The following is a 19469-nucleotide window of genomic DNA, read 5'->3' as shown; positions in this document are numbered from 1 at the left end:
CTTGAGTTTTTTTGTTTTGTTTTGTTTTCACTCCCACTGATCACTTTACATTTCTGGGAAAGGATTGTATTGTAGTGAGATGTTTCCATTACACCCAGTGAGCTCAATGTGCAACTGGTCATTAGTATTAATTTTAGAGTTAGCATGTTTGTTTTCAGGGAATAATTGGCTTTGGGCACATTTCATTTAACGTATTCCTTTTGTTGCCCATTTTTTGAACAGCCTGACCACAGCCCCACTGAGCAGGACGATAGGACTCCTGGCAGACTCCAAGCTGTCTGGCCACCCCCAAAGACAAAGGACACAGAAGAAAAAGTGGGATTGAAGTACACTGAAGCAGGTAATGTGAAAACAAGCCAGGTACCCAGGAAAGAATCTCTTACTGCAACGGCTTTTAGTTCTAATTCAGTAGATTCTCAGAATTTGAGTTTTTGTTTTGTTATAAAATGTAATGCTGAAGGCTTTTGTTTTTGGTTGTGCTTTTAAAGTGAACCCTTGCACACTTATCATTAATGAATCTCTGAGAGATGAAAGGTAAATGCAGTGGAATGAATGAAGGGGGCATGTGTGTAAAGTAGGAGAACCTTTGAGGAACTAATGGAGAAGGTAGATTACAAATTCCTCAGGAAGCAGGTGGTTGGCCCTCATATAATGTTGTGGGAGCTGGCAGGGTTGCTGGAAGAGGCAGAGTATGATTCTCCAAAGCTGTAATCTGATTTGTTTGTCTTTGGGTAATGCTTTTGAGCTACAGGAACCTTGTGTAGAGTGAATGTACAGATACCATATCAGTTACTCTTTCACTTTTGTGAGACAAAGCTTTATTTAATTCATGACCATTTTTAAAGCAATCTAACTCTCTGGAAACCTTCCCAGGACTTTTGCTTGAATATATTTAAATGGAATGGGAACCTAGGTATCTTTACTCTTTAAGTGAAAAGTTCACATGAAATTTTTACAAAATGAAGAATGAGAGGATAGTATATCTTAATTGCATATGTGTGTGTCTATAGTTGTCGCTAATGAAAACTGTCATCTTCCTGTTATTAAAGATTATCTCTACAGGCTTATATTTTGCTGGTTGTCTTAGGTTTATAGGTATATTAAGATTGGTCTACCGGGTTATAGAAAAATACTTCTTTCAGTTCCTATTCATTGATAGACATAAGTGGATCAAAGTTTGCATAGTTTAGTAATGTGTGGGTTCTCTGCAGTATCATCAAATTACTTTAGTGAGTGAGTACACAGATGAATCTTGAGTTGGCAACCTCATTCTACAACCTGATTGCTTGTAGTCACCATTTGCACAATTACAAACTCGGCTACCCCAAGGTGTCAACTTCTGCTTAGCATTTTTTTATGTAGTGCTTGACTTACAGAATGAAAATTATTATATCCTTAGTGGAAATTTATATATATATATATATATATATATATATATATATATATATATATATATATATATATATATAGCCTTCCCATCTTCTTTCCTTCGTTTGGTTTTCCAAGATTGAAATGCTTGTGATTGCAACTTGGAACCACCTTACCAAGTTATTTTTCTCATGATCTGGCACAGCTTGAGCACTTAAAAGTGCTGAAGTTTGCTTTTAATGACAAACCAGAGTCCTGTGAGTTCTTCTACCTAGTTTATATCGGTGATCTTAGTCTTGTCCGTCTCAGTGTGTCACGGCAACCTTCCTTGTAATGAGCGCTTGCTGAGTAGAGAAGGAAATAAATGTCAGTCATAGTTTGGGGGAGTACTTCTACAGAGATTCCTTCGTCTTCACTTCTGTCCTCTTCTATTTCCAGAAGCTCAAAGGAGCACTGTAATTTACCTCATCAGTGGCGTTCCCAGCCTTTTTTTTTTTTTAATGGAATGAAATGTGTTTTCAGAGATCTCTAAGATCTTGGATGAGATGGGTACTTGGATCTCTAAGATCTTGGATGAGATGGGTACTTACCAGCTCCCAGGTCTGAGGCTCGCTTTCTTGAGAACCTCTTAGGTGCTCATTATTATGCTGATACACTTTGGAGTTATTAAAGACAAGTAAGATACCCCATGCCTTCAGGAAATATTGTTACCCCCTACTCAATACCAGCATATGGTTGCCTTGTAATTTATTGCTAACCTTGAGGAAGTTAACACTCTCCATGTTATTGTCTTAAGCTCTGTTGTTGAGAAAACTGGAGTCTTACAAGCATTTGGTTTATAACAACGCATTCTGTGGTATTGGCATTTGTTTCCCTGCCCTTAGGGAAACGGAAAATTTGCTACTCTGTAGGAAGCACAGAAAAATTAGATCAAAAATATTTCAAGGTATTTGAAGTCTTATGCATTTACATTGTTGGTGCTTTTATTTTTCCTAGGGTATATTATTCATTAAATTAGTGAAATGGGAGGTCAGGACTCTAGCATTCATATTTCAAGCGTGGAATTGCAATTCTGTGCTGTGACATCTAAGTCCAGTTCTTGGCAGAGATGGAAAAGAGATTGTTTTTCATCGTGAATCTCACACTGTCCTTATGCTGCCCTCGGCCACTTCGGACTTACCACTGCTTGGATTTCCCTCTATTCAGAGTTTATCATTCGATGATCTTTTTTTTTTTTCTCAGGGCTTAAGATATCACCTAATACTGTAATCTCACTTTTGTTCAAGGATAAAAAGAAAGAGGGCTGATATCAGAGAAGCTGTCCCCTTAGACTACTGCTTCTCGAATCCTCTTAGCCATATGAAGGCGGCTAGCCACTGTTGCTGGTGCCCACTGCCCAGGATGCCCTCTCCTGCCATTTCCAAAGCCATCAGCAGCATCTGTAGCTGCTGACACTGTGACTACCTCCCTTGGCAGCTAAAGCCTTTGGCTCCTAATAGAGCCTCGGATGCCATTCTGATGACACTGTGCCCACCCTCTAGGGCAGTTCTGCTGCCAATCTATGAGCTCTTGGAGCCTTGGTGATGTGCCAGTGGAGAGAAGCACCAGACCTGCCAGAGCTGTCACTCAAGGGACTACCACAGGTGTTGGAGTTCACCTCCACGACTCAGGGAGGGTCCCCAGGTTAACTTACTGTTGTGCCTGGGTTGCTCTGCTCAAATAAGAGAGAATTGCTTTCTCCCATCTCTTAGCTGTGCTTTCTTACGTTATTATCAATGCAATCGTGCCTTGTATTTGGAATGTCTAAGCAATTTTGAATGAAAAGATAATTTTTTCCCTTGGAATTGGGCTAGGGACCATCTGAGTGACAAACCCCGTGTTCTTCTCAGAATTACCTTTCCCTCCTCTGAGTACAGGAGCTTCCTATTGAAACAAGCTTGTGGGATGTCTTGCTGTTTCAGACAAAATTTTTTAGTGGGCACCTCATCTCCTTAAATGGTTAACCAGTGCATGGTGAGTCCAGGCCACTTTTCTGTGGGGCAGACCAGAAACATCTGGATACAGTATACCTGATTAGCCTGTGAAGCTTGGGGCTGAGTAAAACCCAGTCAGTAAATTGCTCAAAGTCTTTAAAAAAAAAACAAAAAAAAAAACTAGAAAGCATAAGGATGTTCTGTTTCAGACTCATTGAATTGTAGGGTAAACATAGGGTTAAACTTTATCTTAAACTTGAATAAAAATTTTTTTCTAAACCAATTTAGGTCGCTTTTTTCCTTTGTGAAGCATAAATTTACATATACCGTGTTTGCCCAAAAATAAGACCGGGTCTTATATTGATTTTTGCTCCAAAAGACGCATTAGAGCTTATGTTCAGGGGATGTCATCCTGAAAAATCATGCTAAGGCTTATTTTCCAATTAGGTCTTATTTTCGAGGAAACATGGTATTACTAGATCAAACAGGGTCCTGTTAGGGATGATGTGACACACTCAAATTGGGTGATTTGATTGAGAGAGAGTTTATTAGAGACTATTTACAAAGGTGCGGGCAGGGTTTAGGAAGAGCAATAAGAGATGGAGCAGTACACTGGGGCTGGTGGTAGTGAGAAGTTTTTATAGCCCTAGACCTGAATGAGGCAAGAGTAGCAGAAACTACTAGGATACACAGAACTTCAGAGGGAGGCTGAGTGGTATGGAGAGGGCTGCCCCACAGGAGCCCATCATGAGCAGGGGCCTTGAGTGGAGGTCTGCAGTGACCTGAGGGAAGGGAGCACGGGTGGGGGGTGGAGAGTGAACACCCTGACCCTCTTTACCTGCTTTCTGGTCTCCCACCATCTTCCCATTGGCCAAACCCAGAGAGAAGTCAGAGGACTGGAAGCTGCTTTACACCTTCTTCCCTTTAGGCTCAGAACTGGGGGCCAGAATAGGGTGGAAAGTGGCTCCAGAAAGGCAAATAGAAGATACCCAGCACAGGTACACTGCCAACAGACTCCAGAGAAAAGAAGGTTCTAGCGCCCCTCAGCCTGCATGAAGGATTGGCCTACACTTAAAATTACTACTGACCACACAGGGTTCTATACAACGTTGTAAAAAGAAAAACTTCTGTTTTTTTGTCATCCTGTGGAAGGGTTATGTTTTCTACTCCAGTCAGTCCATAGAAAATATAAGCCATCATCAGAGCCTTGGTCTGGGGATACCTTCTACTCCTTAATGTAGAAGCTTTGTTTGCAGGTCTCAGAAAATCTTTCATTAGGTTTAAATGTATCTCTATATTGCAGAATAAAATAACAAATCTGGAACTATCCACAAATATCACAAAGCGAAAGAAACTTTCTATAATCTTGTTCCGTAGAGAAACCATTGCCAACATTTTGTAGTATGATAGGCCTGTGTGAATTTAAGACTTAAAAAAATTTTGATCACACTCTACAGATTGCTTTTCTCATTAGAATACTTGCCTGTATCTTTAAGTGACTTTTGCTACATTTTAACAGTGGTTGTATTTATAGAATTTTTTTCCAGTTAGTATAAGTAATATAATAATAGAAATAACAATGCTATAAATATTTTTCTTTAATTAAAGTTTATTGGGGTGGCAATTGTTAGTAAAGTTACAATGCTATAAATATTTTTGTTAATGGTTTTCTTTAATTATTTTAGGATACACTCCTTGTGGTGGAATTCCTAAGGGTATATATACCTTTTTAAGGTTTTTGATGCATAATAAAAAATTGCCAAAGTTGCTTTTTTATACTGAATATATTTAGATAAAAAGAAATACTTTTAAAACAAAATATTTCCTCCTCTTTATCATTTGCTTTTAGTTTTACTTGTAATTTCTGGGGTAGAGAAGTTTTAAATATTTATGTAGTCAAATCTATCCTCGTTTTATTTTATAACTTTTCAATTTATTTTATAACATTTTATTTTATAACTGGTTTAAGAAGACCTCCGTATTCAAAGGTCATCTATATTTTCAAATTTCTTAAATGATTACTTTCTACCTCTTCTTTTCTTCTCTCCTTCCATTTCATGTCAGAAACTGTATTTTTGGTGTATAGCCTGAGGTAGAGATCTGAGACAACTTCTTTTTTCTAAGTTGCTAATTTTATAGCAGGCCGCTGGAGTATTATTCCTCTCTGTGCTAAGTGTGGGACTGTTTGGGGCTTTCTGTTCTCTTTGATGTGTTTGTATTTTGCACCAGCATCTTAATTATTGCATCATGATAATGCCTCTCAGAATCTGTGCAGGTTCTCATGCATAGTCTTTAAAAACATGTTTTTGGCTTTCCTATTATTTACTCTTACAGAAAATCTTAATTTGCTTTGTTAAGTTTCAAAAGGATTCCTTTGGATTTTTATTGGAATTGCATTAATTTCTAAATTAATGTGAAGGTGGGAATGAAAATTGAGATCTTTTGAAATGCTTAGTATGTCCACCTAGTAATATAGTTTATAAAACTATTCAAATTTTCTTTAATGATTTTTTAGTGAACTAAATTATACATATATATATGTGTGTGTATATATATATATATATATATATATGTTATATATATAAAAGTTTATATATACTATATATAAGGTACACACTGGGGGTGACAAAAAAATGTATACAAGTGGACATTTTGGTCAATGTTGCTCAAGCAGTCGTTTGTCGTCATCAGAAGTGTCTGGACGCTGATGGTAAACACTTTGAGCACCTCTTGTAATTGCAGAAGTCAAACGTGACTTGTATTCATCTTTTGTTATCAGTACATAGTGGGTATTAAAATTTTAATAGTGTTCTTTCCTTTCTTAAAATGTGTATACATTTTTTTTGGCACCCTCTGTATATAGTATCTCCTGTACTTGTTTCTAAATATATTCCCAGGCATATTATTTTTAAAAAATACATGAGATGAATTTGTGTCTTGTGTTTTTTGTTGTTTTTTTTTCTTAAAAGTCAAATGCTTTCCTAAGAATCTAGTGACTCAAGCAAGCCAGCTCCTCTGTGAATTCCCCCCTTTTCCCAGTCCCCCAAGGCTAGGGCTGGCCTGACTGCAGGACACAGGGGACTGACTGATCTCAGGGGTACCTTCCCTCAGTTTTACTCTGGTTAGTGATTCTTAACATTCGGTGACTCCTTTAAAAAGGTAATGACGAAAGAAAGCTATGGAAGAAGACACTGCAGTTAACTTTGCATATATTTCAGACCCTCCTCTCCCTAATGCCCTAATGCAGTTAATGTTGGTGCGGTTAAAATGGTACCATTCAGGGAACTGGCAGTGACTCAGTGACCCATGGAATGAGGGAGAAAAAAGCACAAGGAAAAGCACTCATGTTTGCTGAAACAAAATGAACTGTGCATATTTGGTTTCTCTTCCAGTGTGCATCTGGAAAACCTCTCCTCTCCCCAGGGTGTATCTCAGAGCTGGCCTGGAGCCAGGGGGTGGCATGTAGACCACCCTGCTGAGTGAGCAGCACGGGGAAGGGGGCCTAGTGCGGCCAGCGTGGTCATTTGAGTGAGCAAGCTAATAATGCACGTGGCGTCTCTGGAGACTTACTCACTCCACCCAGGATCTTGGAGTCGCTCAGGAACATCCCTATTTAGAGTAATTTTGGTTCAGATAAAAAATAAACCTATCCCTCAACTTAGCTGAGATCCACCTACTTTCTGGTTTGTTTCTAATTTGGATTCCCTTGGTTATAAAGGGATAGAGCTGTTGGCCGCCCCTCCTGGTGAGTCAGACTCCTTACCTCACCAGCCAGGGAGAGCTGTAAATATTTGGGAATATTTTATTGGCCTACTGTCCTTTTTAAAATTTCTCCATTCATAGTGAATGGGTTGCATTAGCCATGAGTGGATTTTCCTTTAATGTCATATGTCTAGATAGATTATCCTGCGTGTCCTTTTTTTTTGGTGGAGGGGATGAGTTTGTGCGTTGTATATTTTATAGGCTTTTGTGGTAAGTGACCATCACTGGCATGGAATTATGCTGACAGCCCGTACACTAGAAGCTGTGCAGATTAAAGACTGGGAAACCCTTATATTTTGTGCCTGGAGAAAGAGTATATTGGGAAACTAGAGGTGAAATGAATGGGTTAAACTTTCCCTTACTGGATAGCTGGGAGCCTTGGGGAGGAGATTGACTTTCCCAACACAAATGGGAGCTAAAGCTTGACATTAAGCAAAGGGAATCCCAAAATGTGAACCAGTGACTCAGGAATCACATGCTGTGTTCAGGAAATACTAGTAATGGTTTTTGGCTCAGGAGAGTGGAAGCAAGAGATTAATATTGTAAAATTCCAGATTCTGTGATTTTAAAAAAGTTAGAGCTTCAAACATCTTAGAAATCATTAAGTTCATCCTATTCACTTTACAGATGGCCAGAGAGGTCATTACTTACTGGAGGATAACACATAATTAATAAGAGAGCTTACACTTTGAAATTACACTTTGAAGCAAAGAACTACAGCTCTAAGTCGAGAGTGATGAATTTTTTTTTCTGCCAGTGCACTGGGATTTAAAGATCTCCAAAGAAAACACAGGAATGGAGTATTTAAGAATTATGCTGGTTATTTAAAAAAATCATGGGAGCTGAGTGAGTCAATCTGAATAATAAAGGGAAACATATGAGTCCACACTGGCTCACCAGACATCTCAGAGATTGAGTAGGTCACTTCCTACTGCTTTTTTAACTCATAAGAAAGGAAAGTTTTCATAGTATTTTGAATGCTATCAAGGCTCACTTAAGCAATTTAAAGCAAATAAAAATGCTCTGGTTTGCAGAATCTTGCAAAGTTCAGGAGGGGCTCAGTTAACATTTTGAGCCACGGGTTGTGTGCTAAAATGGATAGTGTAGACGTTATTCTACTTTAGGAGGTACATGAGCAAATATTTTTATTTCAATGATTGTGTATTTCAGTAGTTTTGTTGTGTCTCAGAGAAAATAAAATGAGTGCTCAAATCCACTCGAAGCCTCTTGTGGGGAGACGCGAATGAAGTTTGATAGACCATATCCGTATGCCACGTCTTTACAAATACCTCCGTTCAATGTTTTTCTTCTTTTTGAAAACTTCTATCCGGATGGCCCCATTTTTCTTCTCTCCCTCACATCTTCATCTGTTGGCAACCACTAAGTGTGGTGAATGGAGTATTTCACTGAATCCCCCACCAAGCAGCTTCTCCATCTTTCCGTCTCCAGCAGCTTCCCCTGGTCTCCCCCACCACAGCTTGTCATTTGTAGCTCACGTACAGGCACACCTCAGAGACTCACCGCAACAAGGTGAGTCCCACTCTTTTTACTGATAGAGCATTTTGCCTCCTACATGTAAAAAATACAGCATCTGTTAAGCACAATAAAGCAAAGTGCAACAAAGCAGGTACACCCATAGGCCCTCCCTCTCCCTTTAGCGTGCACATAGTCTTCAACTACCTCAGCAGAGAAAGGCATCGCTTCTTTAGATCCCTTCTTCCCAGAAAGCAGCTGGGAAATTGTAAAATGTCCCCTCCTCTGTAGAAAGAACAAATTGCTGTATTTCTGAGAAATAATTAAACACAGAGTTTCAATATCTAAACTCTTGAGCATCTCCCCCCGCCACCCCTTCCAAATGAAGGGAGGTATTGGATGAAGGAGCGAGGACATAAGATGAGAAAGGTAGAAAACTGCCTCAGAGGGAAAGGACAATTCAGTCAGGGAAATCTCAAGGGCATAAGTTTGGAATTACCTTTACTGCGGGTTTCACGGGTTTGAGCATCAAATAGACTTGGATTTGAAGCGTGGCTCTGTCATGTATGTACTAGCTGTGACCTGAGTCAGTATCCTCATTCATAAACATGAGGACAATGATAATTTTAAATATTATTGTCAAAATAAGATGAGGCATACGTGAAGTTCAATGGCATCACAATGGGCTTTTTTAAACCCATTTTTATTGAAGTATAACATACATATGGCAAATTGCTCATATTACAAGTATATAGCTGTTTGAATTATAACAAAATGAACATAGTCATGTAACCACCATGCAAATCAAGAAATCCTACATTACCTACACCCAGAAGCCCCTATTTTGCCCCCTTCCATTCACCAAAATTTCCCTCTTCCTGAAAAGAAACCAGGATCTTCTAACACCAGTGGTTAGTTTCACCTGCTTTTGACCTTAGTATAAGCTGATTTATTTTATGTCTTGCTTCTTTCCTTCAAAATCACACTTGTGAGAACCAAACAAGTTGTTGCATGTATATGGAGTTCATTCATTTTCATTGTCCTGTAGTATTCCATTGTATGAATGTATTACAGTATATTTACCCATCCTAATGATGATGGGCAGCGATGTGGTCCCCAGTTTTGGGCTGTTATGAATTTGTTGCTATGTGCATCCTTGCACATGTACACGACTTTTGCTACACATAGGAGCACAGTTCTCCTGGGTATATATTTGGTATAGAGTATGTCTGTATTCAATGTCAGTAGCTTATAAAAACCAGCTTTCCAAAGTGATGTGTCAGTTTATACTCCCATCACCATGGCACCACAGTTCCAATTGCTCCACATCTTTGCCAACATTTTGTGTCCTTGGTCTTTCTAATTCAAGCTGTTCTGGTTTCAATGATGTTTCCTCTATCAATAATGTCTATTGGCTGTTGGATCTCCTCTTTTATGAAGTGCTTATTTGAGTTACCTGTCCAATTTTAATAAGTTGTCTACTTTTGATTTTGTAGAGAAGTTCTTTTTACTGGATATGAGGCTTTGGGTTAATTCTGTTGGAAGTACAGGCAACCCCCATATAACACAGCACTTCTATAACACGGTTTTGCTCTAACACGGTTCAAAAATTGGGGGAAGCCCTCGTACAACATGGCATCCTAGAACGCGATTTCACTCTAACATGGTTTGAGAATTAGAGAAATCCCTGAACAACACAGAGCGTAATAAGAGCAAAAGCTATCGCATTTGAAATTAGGGAAATCCCCGAATAACATGGAACATAATAAAAGCTTTAAAGAGCAAAAGATATATCATTTGAAATTTTTCATTCGAGCGTGGATGTCATATCAGATTTGACGGCAGAATTTTAAAATTTATTAGAATTTTAAATCCATTTTGTTTGTGGAATATTAAGTTCAGAGGATGAAGATATCTTGTCAAAAAAACCCACCCTGGTGCTTAGTAGTGATGACGAACAAAACACTAATACATATTAATATGTTGTATTTTTGGTGAAAGGTGCTTTAATAAAGATATTTCTCTTAATTATAAAAATATAATAGTATGTTTTTTTAATTTTTGGAACCTAACCCCCTTTTTTGTACTAGTTCTTTATTTCATATAACATGGATTCACATAACAGCATTTCTAGGAACCTAACAACCGTGTTATATGGGGGTTACCTGTATTTTCTCCTATTCTGTGGGCTGTCTTTTCACTTTGTCAATGGTGCCTTTTCATGAATAGGGATTCTCAGTTTTACAATAATCAAATTTACCTTATGGGTAGGGCATTTTGAGCATTTTTAAAGTAATCAATCTTTCCCTTACTCAAGTCATGAAAATAACTCAAGTTATTTTAAATAGGCATTTGTGTTCTTCATTTGTCACTTAGACCTATAATACACTGGCATTGATTTTTGTGTATGAGTTGAGGTGAGGTCAAGTTTGTTTTTTCCATATCCAAAATACCTCGATTTATTTACTGAAAAACCCACCTTCCTTCCCCTGGACTGTGTTCTGTTCCACTATTCTCTGGGCTAATCTAACCTTGTAAAAGTTTAACAGTCTTAATGATTATAATCCTATAATAAGTCATGATCTACTAGTCTGTGTCCTCCTACCTTGGTTAGTCTCAGCTCTTCGTATTGCCATGTGCATTTTAGAATTACTTTTTATCAATTTGGATATGATTTTTATTGCTTTAACATCTGTATAATACATGAACATAGTATATCTTTTCTTAAATAAAATATGTATTCGAATATAGTCTTCTCCAGCTTTCTTCAGTGTTTATAGTTTTCTTTGTAGTTTTATACAATTTCCTTTACATTTAAAATTTTTTCTGAGTATTCTAAAACTTTTGATGCAATTGTGCATGTTTTTATAAATTCGATTTTTTGACTTTTTTGTAGATAGAATCAATCAGTCTCTCTCTCTCTCCCTCCTCTCTCTCTCTCTCACTGACCTTGTATTCAACTTTGTATCTTGCAAACTAGCTACCACACAGCTTTTGTTTCTTTGGAAAAATATGGAGATCTTTCCATGTCACTACATGGAACATTCTCATTCTACCTTATTTTTTTAATGGCTACATAATAATCAATAAAATAGTAACTGTAACTTATTGAAATATTCCCTAATGTATAAATCTTTTAATCACTTATTTCATTGTTGTAAACAATGCTTTAATGATATTTTTGTACATCTGTTTTGTGCATAGCTTTAAGTACTCTGGTAGGATAGAAGCAGAATTGCTGTGTTACAGTCTTTGCCCATTTTAACCACTGGTAGATACCGAATAATTGCCCTCCCAAAGTATTGAACCAATTAATGCTAAGCTAAAATAAGAGTGCCCATTACTCAGACTTCACCAATATTCATTTAATTTATGCCAGTTTAATGGTTAAAAATGGCATACTGTTGTTTTTAGTTTGTATTTCTCTGATACTAGCGTGGTTGAATATCTATTCATTTTATCTTGTTTTGTGACTTGTTGGTGTTCTTTGCCCTTTTGTAAATTGGGTCTTTATTCTTATTGATCTGAAGGAGCTTTTTATATGTGAAGGAAATTAGTCTTTTGACTATTATATATATCTATACCTATACCTATACCTATACCTATATCTGTATCTGTATCTGTATCTATATCTATATCTATATCTATATCTATATCTATATCTATATCTATATCTATATCTATATCTATCTATATCTATCTATATATTGCAATCTTAGTGTCCAGCTTGCCACGTCTTTTACCTCCTGCTGTCTTTCATTACATGGAAATTTTATGTTTTATGTAGTCATGTCTTTTCTGGATTTGTTGTTGATCTTAAGGGAGTCTTCCCTAACGTAAACTTTAATAATATGTATATTTTAACTAAAACACACACATATGTTTAGTTTTTTTCAATCTAGATTATTTTTTTTTGTATGTGGTGTAGATAATGTGAAGGGTGGTAGCGTGCTGTAATGATTAGTGAGCTTGGGCTCTGGAATCTAATATGATGGAGGCAACTTCTAGGCTTCAGCAGTTACTGAAGCAAATTACACCTTTACTGGGCAAGTTACTGGGCAAGCTAGTTACTTTCCTTATTTGTTTTTTTGTTTTGTTTTAAGTTGTTTTTAGTATTCACTGAAATAATGCACTTAAAGACTTTATACCACAGTGCCTGGCACATTGTGAAGCCAACATAACGTAAGCTGCTGTTAGTTTGTTTTTTGCACGTAACTACTTGCCCTAACACTATTTCATAATAGTTCATTCTTGCTCTGCAGATACGGAGTGCCAACTCTCACATAAATTCCTTTCCATTTATTGCTAAATCCATTACTATTTTTGTTGATATGTTTATCTAAATCTTGTGCCAATTTTATGTTTTTGCAATTAATGCAGTTTTAAAGTTATTCAGATACCAGGTAATTCAAATCACCTCAATTCTTTTTTTTCCCCTCTAAATTTTGTTTTGGTAGTTGTGCAATGCACATAAACTCATATATATAAACTTGAAAGTTAGTTTCTCAAGATCTATGAAATGATCCCATTGGCATTATATAAATTATAGATCTATATTAGGGGCCTGATAACAATGAGTCTTCCCATCCAGGAACATAATTTATCTCTAACTGTTCAGGATTTCTTCCCCCCCACTTTTTCCGCCTAACCTTCCCACCCCCCAACTCCAGTTCATGCCATTCATTCTCAGTCTAGTTGTGTAGGACACAGGTCCCTGACCCATGCTGGTATTGTGAGCCTTGTGCTCCTCCCGGCTGAGGCAGTTGGTTGCCCATCAGCCGCTCACAGCAGCTGAAGGCAGCACTGGCCCATGTGGGTACCGAATCGGCGACCTCGGCGTTAGGAGCCCGGCGCTCCAACCACCTGAGCCACTGGGCAGGCTCCAGCATTACTTTTATAGTTTTCTGTAAAGTTGTACAGTTTTCTTCTTATAGATTGCACACACTCAAATGAATTTCTGCATATTTGATTATAAATGGGATTCATTACCCCATTTTAACTGGTTTAATTGGTATAACAAAGTGATTTTCATGTTTCTAATTCTGACTTTCTACTCATATTAGTTCTACTAATTTTTCAGTTGAGAGCCTTGGATTCTTTTTGGGGAGGATGGGTAGACAAATCATGATAATTTGTGTTTTATTTTTTTATTGTAATAAATATACATAACAAAATTTACCATTTTAACCATTTAAAAATGTTTTATCACTTTATTCATTCATAAGCATGTATTCTCACTTTGTATATGTAGCACATAGTGGTTTACATTTCTGTGCATTTGAGTATTCTAGATAACTCATATATAGTACTTTCCTCCCTCCCCCCATCTGCAGGAGATATGTTCCAAGACCCTCAGTGGATGCCTGAAATTACAGATAGTTCCAAACCTTATATATACCATGTTTTTTCCTGTACATATATACCTATGTTTAATTTATAAATTAGGAACAGTAAGAGGTTAACAATGGTAACTAATAATAAAATAGAACAATTATAATATGCTGTAATAGAAGTTATGTGAATGGCTTTGGGGCCCTTATTAAGTAAAAAATGGGTTATTTAAACACGAGCACTGAGGCACTGTGACAGAGATGGCTAATAAGTGATTAAGGGGCAGGTAGCATACGAGTGTACACAGACTTGGAAGCGCTGGACAAAGGGATGATTCACATCCCAGATGGGACAGAGCAGGATGGGGTGAGGTTTCATCATGCTAATCAGAACGGCATGCAATTTAAAACTTATGAATTGTTTGTTTCTGGAATTTTCCATTTAATATTTTTGAACCTCAATTGATCACTGGTAACTGAAACCATGGAAAGTGTAACCATGGGTAAGGGACAATCACTGTTTCAGTGGAATCATACAGTATTTGTCATTTGTGACTGGCTTATTTTACTTAGTATAACATCCTCAAGATTCATTCATGTTGTAATATGTGTCAGAGTTTCCTTTTAAAGGCTGAATAATAATCCATTTTATGTCTATAGCACATTTTGTTTATCCATTCATCTGTCAGTGGACAGTAGTGTTGCTTCCACTTTTTGAGTATTGTGAACAATGCTACTATGAACGTGGCTGTATAAATACGTATAGTTTAAGGCACAGGGATGTTAAGCTTCATATAACTTTCTTTAATCTGATTAACTAGTGAGTACATTTTACATCTATTATTGTAGAACCATCTCTGCATTCTTGAGATAGTCCTATGTTGTCATGATAAAATACTGAATTTGATTTGCTGATTTTCTGGTCATTTTAAATCAGGAAAAGTCTTAGCCAAAAATAATGAATTTTATGAATTAAAGACAAGGGAAACTAAATGAAGTTATGGAGATATTTTCTATATTTTTAAGTAGCAAAATATAGAGTGAGTTTGCAGCAATGCACTAGATTTGTTAAAATAGAAATGACAACCAAATAGTTTTCAGATCTGCCCCATGTTATTCTGTTATTTCTTCCTTAATGGGAAGACTCCTTTAGTGTGCCACCAACCAAGGTAAGTAGCAGTGAACTTTGCAAAAAAAAAAAAGCTGCTATTGTGTGTTAAGCTACGTGACACGGCTAGGACTGACTCCTGGGGGATTTCCCTTGACTTAGTTAGACACATATTCTATCTTGTGTTGTAATCTTAGAAGTTGCAGGTAAATGGCTGTGACATCAGAGTTACTGATGCTCCTAGATCATATCTAACTCTTACTTAGTAACATCTAGCACATTATTAGTGTCTAATTCATTGGTGTTATTAATTCCACTGTTACCAATAATAATATATTCATTTTACACATATTTACTGAGCATCTACTATGTCCTGATAAGTGTGATAGGTCCTTGGAATACAAAGGTAGATAAGGCAAGATTCTTGCACTCAAGCAGCTCATAGCTCTGTTTTTCGTTTTTGGGGTTTTTGGAGGGTGGGTGTGGTGGAGAGTAGGGTCCGGGAGAGGTGAAATGTAACAAGTAAGTGCAATAAAACATTCTAATGCTCTTACTGAAGAATGGATGGCGTATAGTGGAACACAAAGGAGAGTATGGTCAATCTGGAGTAATTAGGACAGGCCTGCTGAGCAAACTTGGAAGACAATAAATAGGCTGGATAGTTCAGATGGAGGCAAGGTATACCAAACATTCAGAGGAAAGGCAGAGTAGGGCTTGTGTGAAGAATTGCACACATTTTATTAGGATTGATAAGAGACAGGGTGATGGTATGCAAGTGTGGTTGTGCCTGTAGACTTGGAGGAAGGCACTTGGGGGCAAGAAATTGTATGGCATGCCGTGCTGAGGACCTTGGGGTACAGGGGAGCCATTGGAAGGTTTTAGGCAGGGGAATAACAGGACCAAATATGGGTTTTATAAGACTGGTGTAGAGGTACTGAGGATGCCTGTGGATCTGGAAGGGAGGCGAGTGGCTGCTGTGGGGAAATAGGAAGCCCCGTTTGGAGTTCCTTGGAGAGTGGCCCACAGAATAGATTATAGAGGCAATCAGTGGTTTCTATTTTCTTGTGAACAGGCACATTGAAAAGAAAAAAATATGTTTATTCATGATACTGAGTGATAATGAAATCAGAGTTAATAAAAATCAGTAGATACTTGGTTTCATCTTTGGTGATGGCTTATATCTCTTGCTAAACCTATTGCCAGGGCTGTCAGAAGAATAAAATGAGATCATTTGAATTTAAACTCATTTTTTTTGCCCAGCCTGGAATGAGTGTGGGACTCCGTGGTGAGATGTGTCAGTCTTCATTATGTTTAGGGATTACCCAGTTCGTGAATAAAGTGTGTGTTCCGCACTAGGTCCATTTGCCTGAAACGAACTCATGTAAAACAAGTTGTCTAACAGCAATTTATCTTAATATTATCAACAACATATTTCTATTTTTAACAATAAGTAACTGTCATGTTTGATATTTGATATTCTCTGATGAGCCACATACTTTCTAAAGTTATCAACTGCTTCTTTCTAGACAACAAAATTGATATTATACTTTTCAAACTTGGTACACTGTTTACCTCCGCTCTGTTATCCGTTAAATTCTATCATATTTCCTCCAGTTCTAGCATTGCTTCTTTTATAAAGACTTTGTCTATCTTACCCTCTCCTGAACTTTTCTGAAATCCTTGGCCATGGATACTGCCTACGATATGTTTTTTATTATTGAATTTTTATTTAAATCTGATATCGTTTAACATCCTATGTGTTTGTCTTATCCCCCAAATTAGTCTTTCATCTTCAGTGGAGGAAAAAATAATCTGGGGAAAAAATAATTCAGGTATTTAGAGTGGGGTCCATGAATATGCATTTTTAATAAGATACGTAGGCATTTAGGATATAGCTAGATCAGCAGCCTTTAAACTGGGAGGCACAGAAGGAGCCTCCAAGGGCCACAGTAGAGGCAAGAATAATTCTGAGCAAATTACTTGTTAGATCCTCATCTTCCATTAGTGCTTTTAATTTAAATGGATCTTCTACCCAATTTATAAAGGAAAGGCATAAATCTCACCTATTCCAAATCTTGCTATACCTTTCTCAGGTGTGAAAACTTCCAGGGTGTCAAAGAAAGGATAATTCTAAATAATGGTATCTGGGAGCTCTTTTTTATTAGAGCACCAAAAAATCTGTCCCATCTTTTCCAATAAGAGAGATATTTCCATTAAATTTTAATGCTTAATAATTATCACATTTTAATGTTTTCACAGGTTAGGTACTAATAAAAACTATGTAATTTTACTAACAATTGTCACCCCAATAAATTTAATTAAAAAAAAAAATTATGACAACTCACTCATTTCAGAAGTAAACCTAAAACTAAAATTCTTGTGATCACGGGAAACTTTCAAAAATCAAAATATTTTTATATCTGTATTCCATGGACATTGAGAGGGTGAATAATAATTGTCATCCTAGCATAACATTGTATGACTTTGGGATACGTTCTGTGAAAAATGCAATTGAAATGTTTTAAAAGATGAAAAGGAAATACATACAATTTCTGAGTGTTAAAGCGAGTTTGTCCACAGCCTTTTTAAACAGATAATGCTGAGTGGCAAGTCATGGTGTTATTCGATTCCATCAGCTACGTCTAAAAGGGTTAGTAGGAAAGGCACAAGTGTCTAAAATTGGGTGGATGAAAAGAGGAAACAGAGAAGCGAAGAAAAAGAAATGTGTATAAGCATTGAATCATTATTTGTAATATTAAGGAAAAATGGGGGGAGACACCCTAAATATCCATAACATATTTATGCAATAAACTACCATTCAGCTGTAAACTAAAAAGCAGTTTTTTAATGTAGTGATATCAAAAGATTGACAAGATCATTATGTGTATAAATATATACCTATATATACTATATGTATCTACCCATATCTATATATCTATACCTACATCCATCTATATCTATATCTATATATCTGGAATGGTGTACAAAAACTGATAACGTTTACTTCTGGTGGGGGAGAACTTAATAGTGGCAGCAGAGAGGTGAGAGGAAGATTTTTCATGTATACTCTTTTTTATCTTTTGAATTTTGAACGACTAGGATATTATTTATTTTTTAAAAGAAATTAAATTTAAATTTAAGGTGAAATGTAAAAGAAAAATAAAATAAAAAATAAGAGTAAAATATTTTTTAAAGATATCAGTATTCATAAATTCCCCAGAATTTGTCCTTTGCAACTTCTTACAGTTGTAATGAAAACTTTTAGCTGTCACTTTAAAAAAATGTATGAGGCATATATTATTTTTTAGAAACATTTTAGTGGGTGCATGAGCAGAAGAGTTGGAAGAACACTGCTCTAGTTTATACTTTGAAAATACTGCATGAGAGTCACCTGTGACCATGTTAAAAATGTAGATTACTGAGTCTCAGCCAGGAATGATAATAGCTGACATTTATTTAGTTTTGTGTGCCAAGCAAATGAAAGCAGCAGGCTTATTTTTACAAAACGTGTTAACATTCCCTGAGGGCATGGCAAAGCTCCTTTCCCTGTGGCTTGCTGCCTGGTTTTCAGTGGCTCGAACTGGAGCCTAAGGTTACAAAAGACACAACCAATTCCCTGAAGTATAAGCCTGCTCAGAGAACTCGCTCCCCTCCCCTCGCCTCCCCTGCACCTAGGGAGTTAGCTGGTCTTTATAGGGTCTCAAAGAAGAAGCCCCTCACATTTTCTTTCCCCTCCTCACCCAAACTCAGATCAGCTGTAGGGTGTTTGAAGGAGCGTGCCCAGAATGTCCATTTCTCTACCAGGAACAAAGAGATTCTGTCCTGTCGTGTTGCATCTGGACAACCGTCCAGCTTCTGTGTCTGGTGTATGAGCTGGTCTTCCAGAACAATGAGGCTGGTTTCTGGGAGGTCAGCAACACAGGAGCGTGGTTTCTGTCTTACTTCAGTTCTTAATTTTAATAAAGATCAGAAATAAGTCAGCTACTGCAGAGTTCACAGTCATTTAAAAAAGTAGATGTGAATGGTTACAACCCTGGTAAGCTATATAGGACAGAAGGACAGAAAGAAATGCAGCAAAATGCTAACGGTGGTTGTTTTAGAGGGGTGGATTTTCCTTTGTTTCTTAAATTCTAATTCCTAAATATAAGCAAGCTTATATCACTTTTACAATTTAGAAATCTTTTCTAAATTCATTATCCTTTCTGAGAGAGGAGACCCTGGGCACTCAGAAATGGTACAAATGCATACACTGCCACTTGTACTGCAAGAGGGCATTTCCATATCTCACTGATAATGACAGTAATAATGAATACTGTGCTTTACGTCTGACTGCCATGCGCTATGGAAGTGAGCTAAGTGCTCTACATGGATTACATAATTAAATTATAATCCTTATCATAATGCTGTGAGGTAGATTATCCATATTTTACTGAAAGGGACACTTGAGCTTAGAAA

The 19469-nt window shown here is 37.1% G+C and overlaps 1 protein-coding gene across 4 annotated transcripts in view; it reads left to right on the top strand.

Annotated features, from left to right (window-relative positions):
- The window catches only part of FMN1 (formin 1), a 379042-nt gene that overhangs the window by 118741 nt on the left and 240832 nt on the right, over positions 1-19469 (top strand). For 3 of the 4 annotated variants that reach the window (XM_074327933.1, XM_074327934.1, XM_019725560.2), the window contains one exon: positions 223-340. The exons of the other annotated variant lie outside the window; for it this stretch is intronic. In XM_074327933.1, the coding sequence (XP_074184034.1) occupies positions 223-340 (118 nt within the window). The remainder of the gene's footprint in view (positions 1-222; positions 341-19469) is intronic. 4 annotated transcript variants of the gene reach the window in all.

The sequence above is a fragment of the Rhinolophus sinicus genome, linkage group LG03 (genome assembly GCF_036562045.2).
Source record: "Rhinolophus sinicus isolate RSC01 linkage group LG03, ASM3656204v1, whole genome shotgun sequence".
In the NCBI taxonomy this organism is placed as follows: domain Eukaryota; kingdom Metazoa; phylum Chordata; class Mammalia; order Chiroptera; family Rhinolophidae; genus Rhinolophus; species Rhinolophus sinicus.
This window is presented reverse-complemented; position numbering and strand designations above follow the sequence as displayed.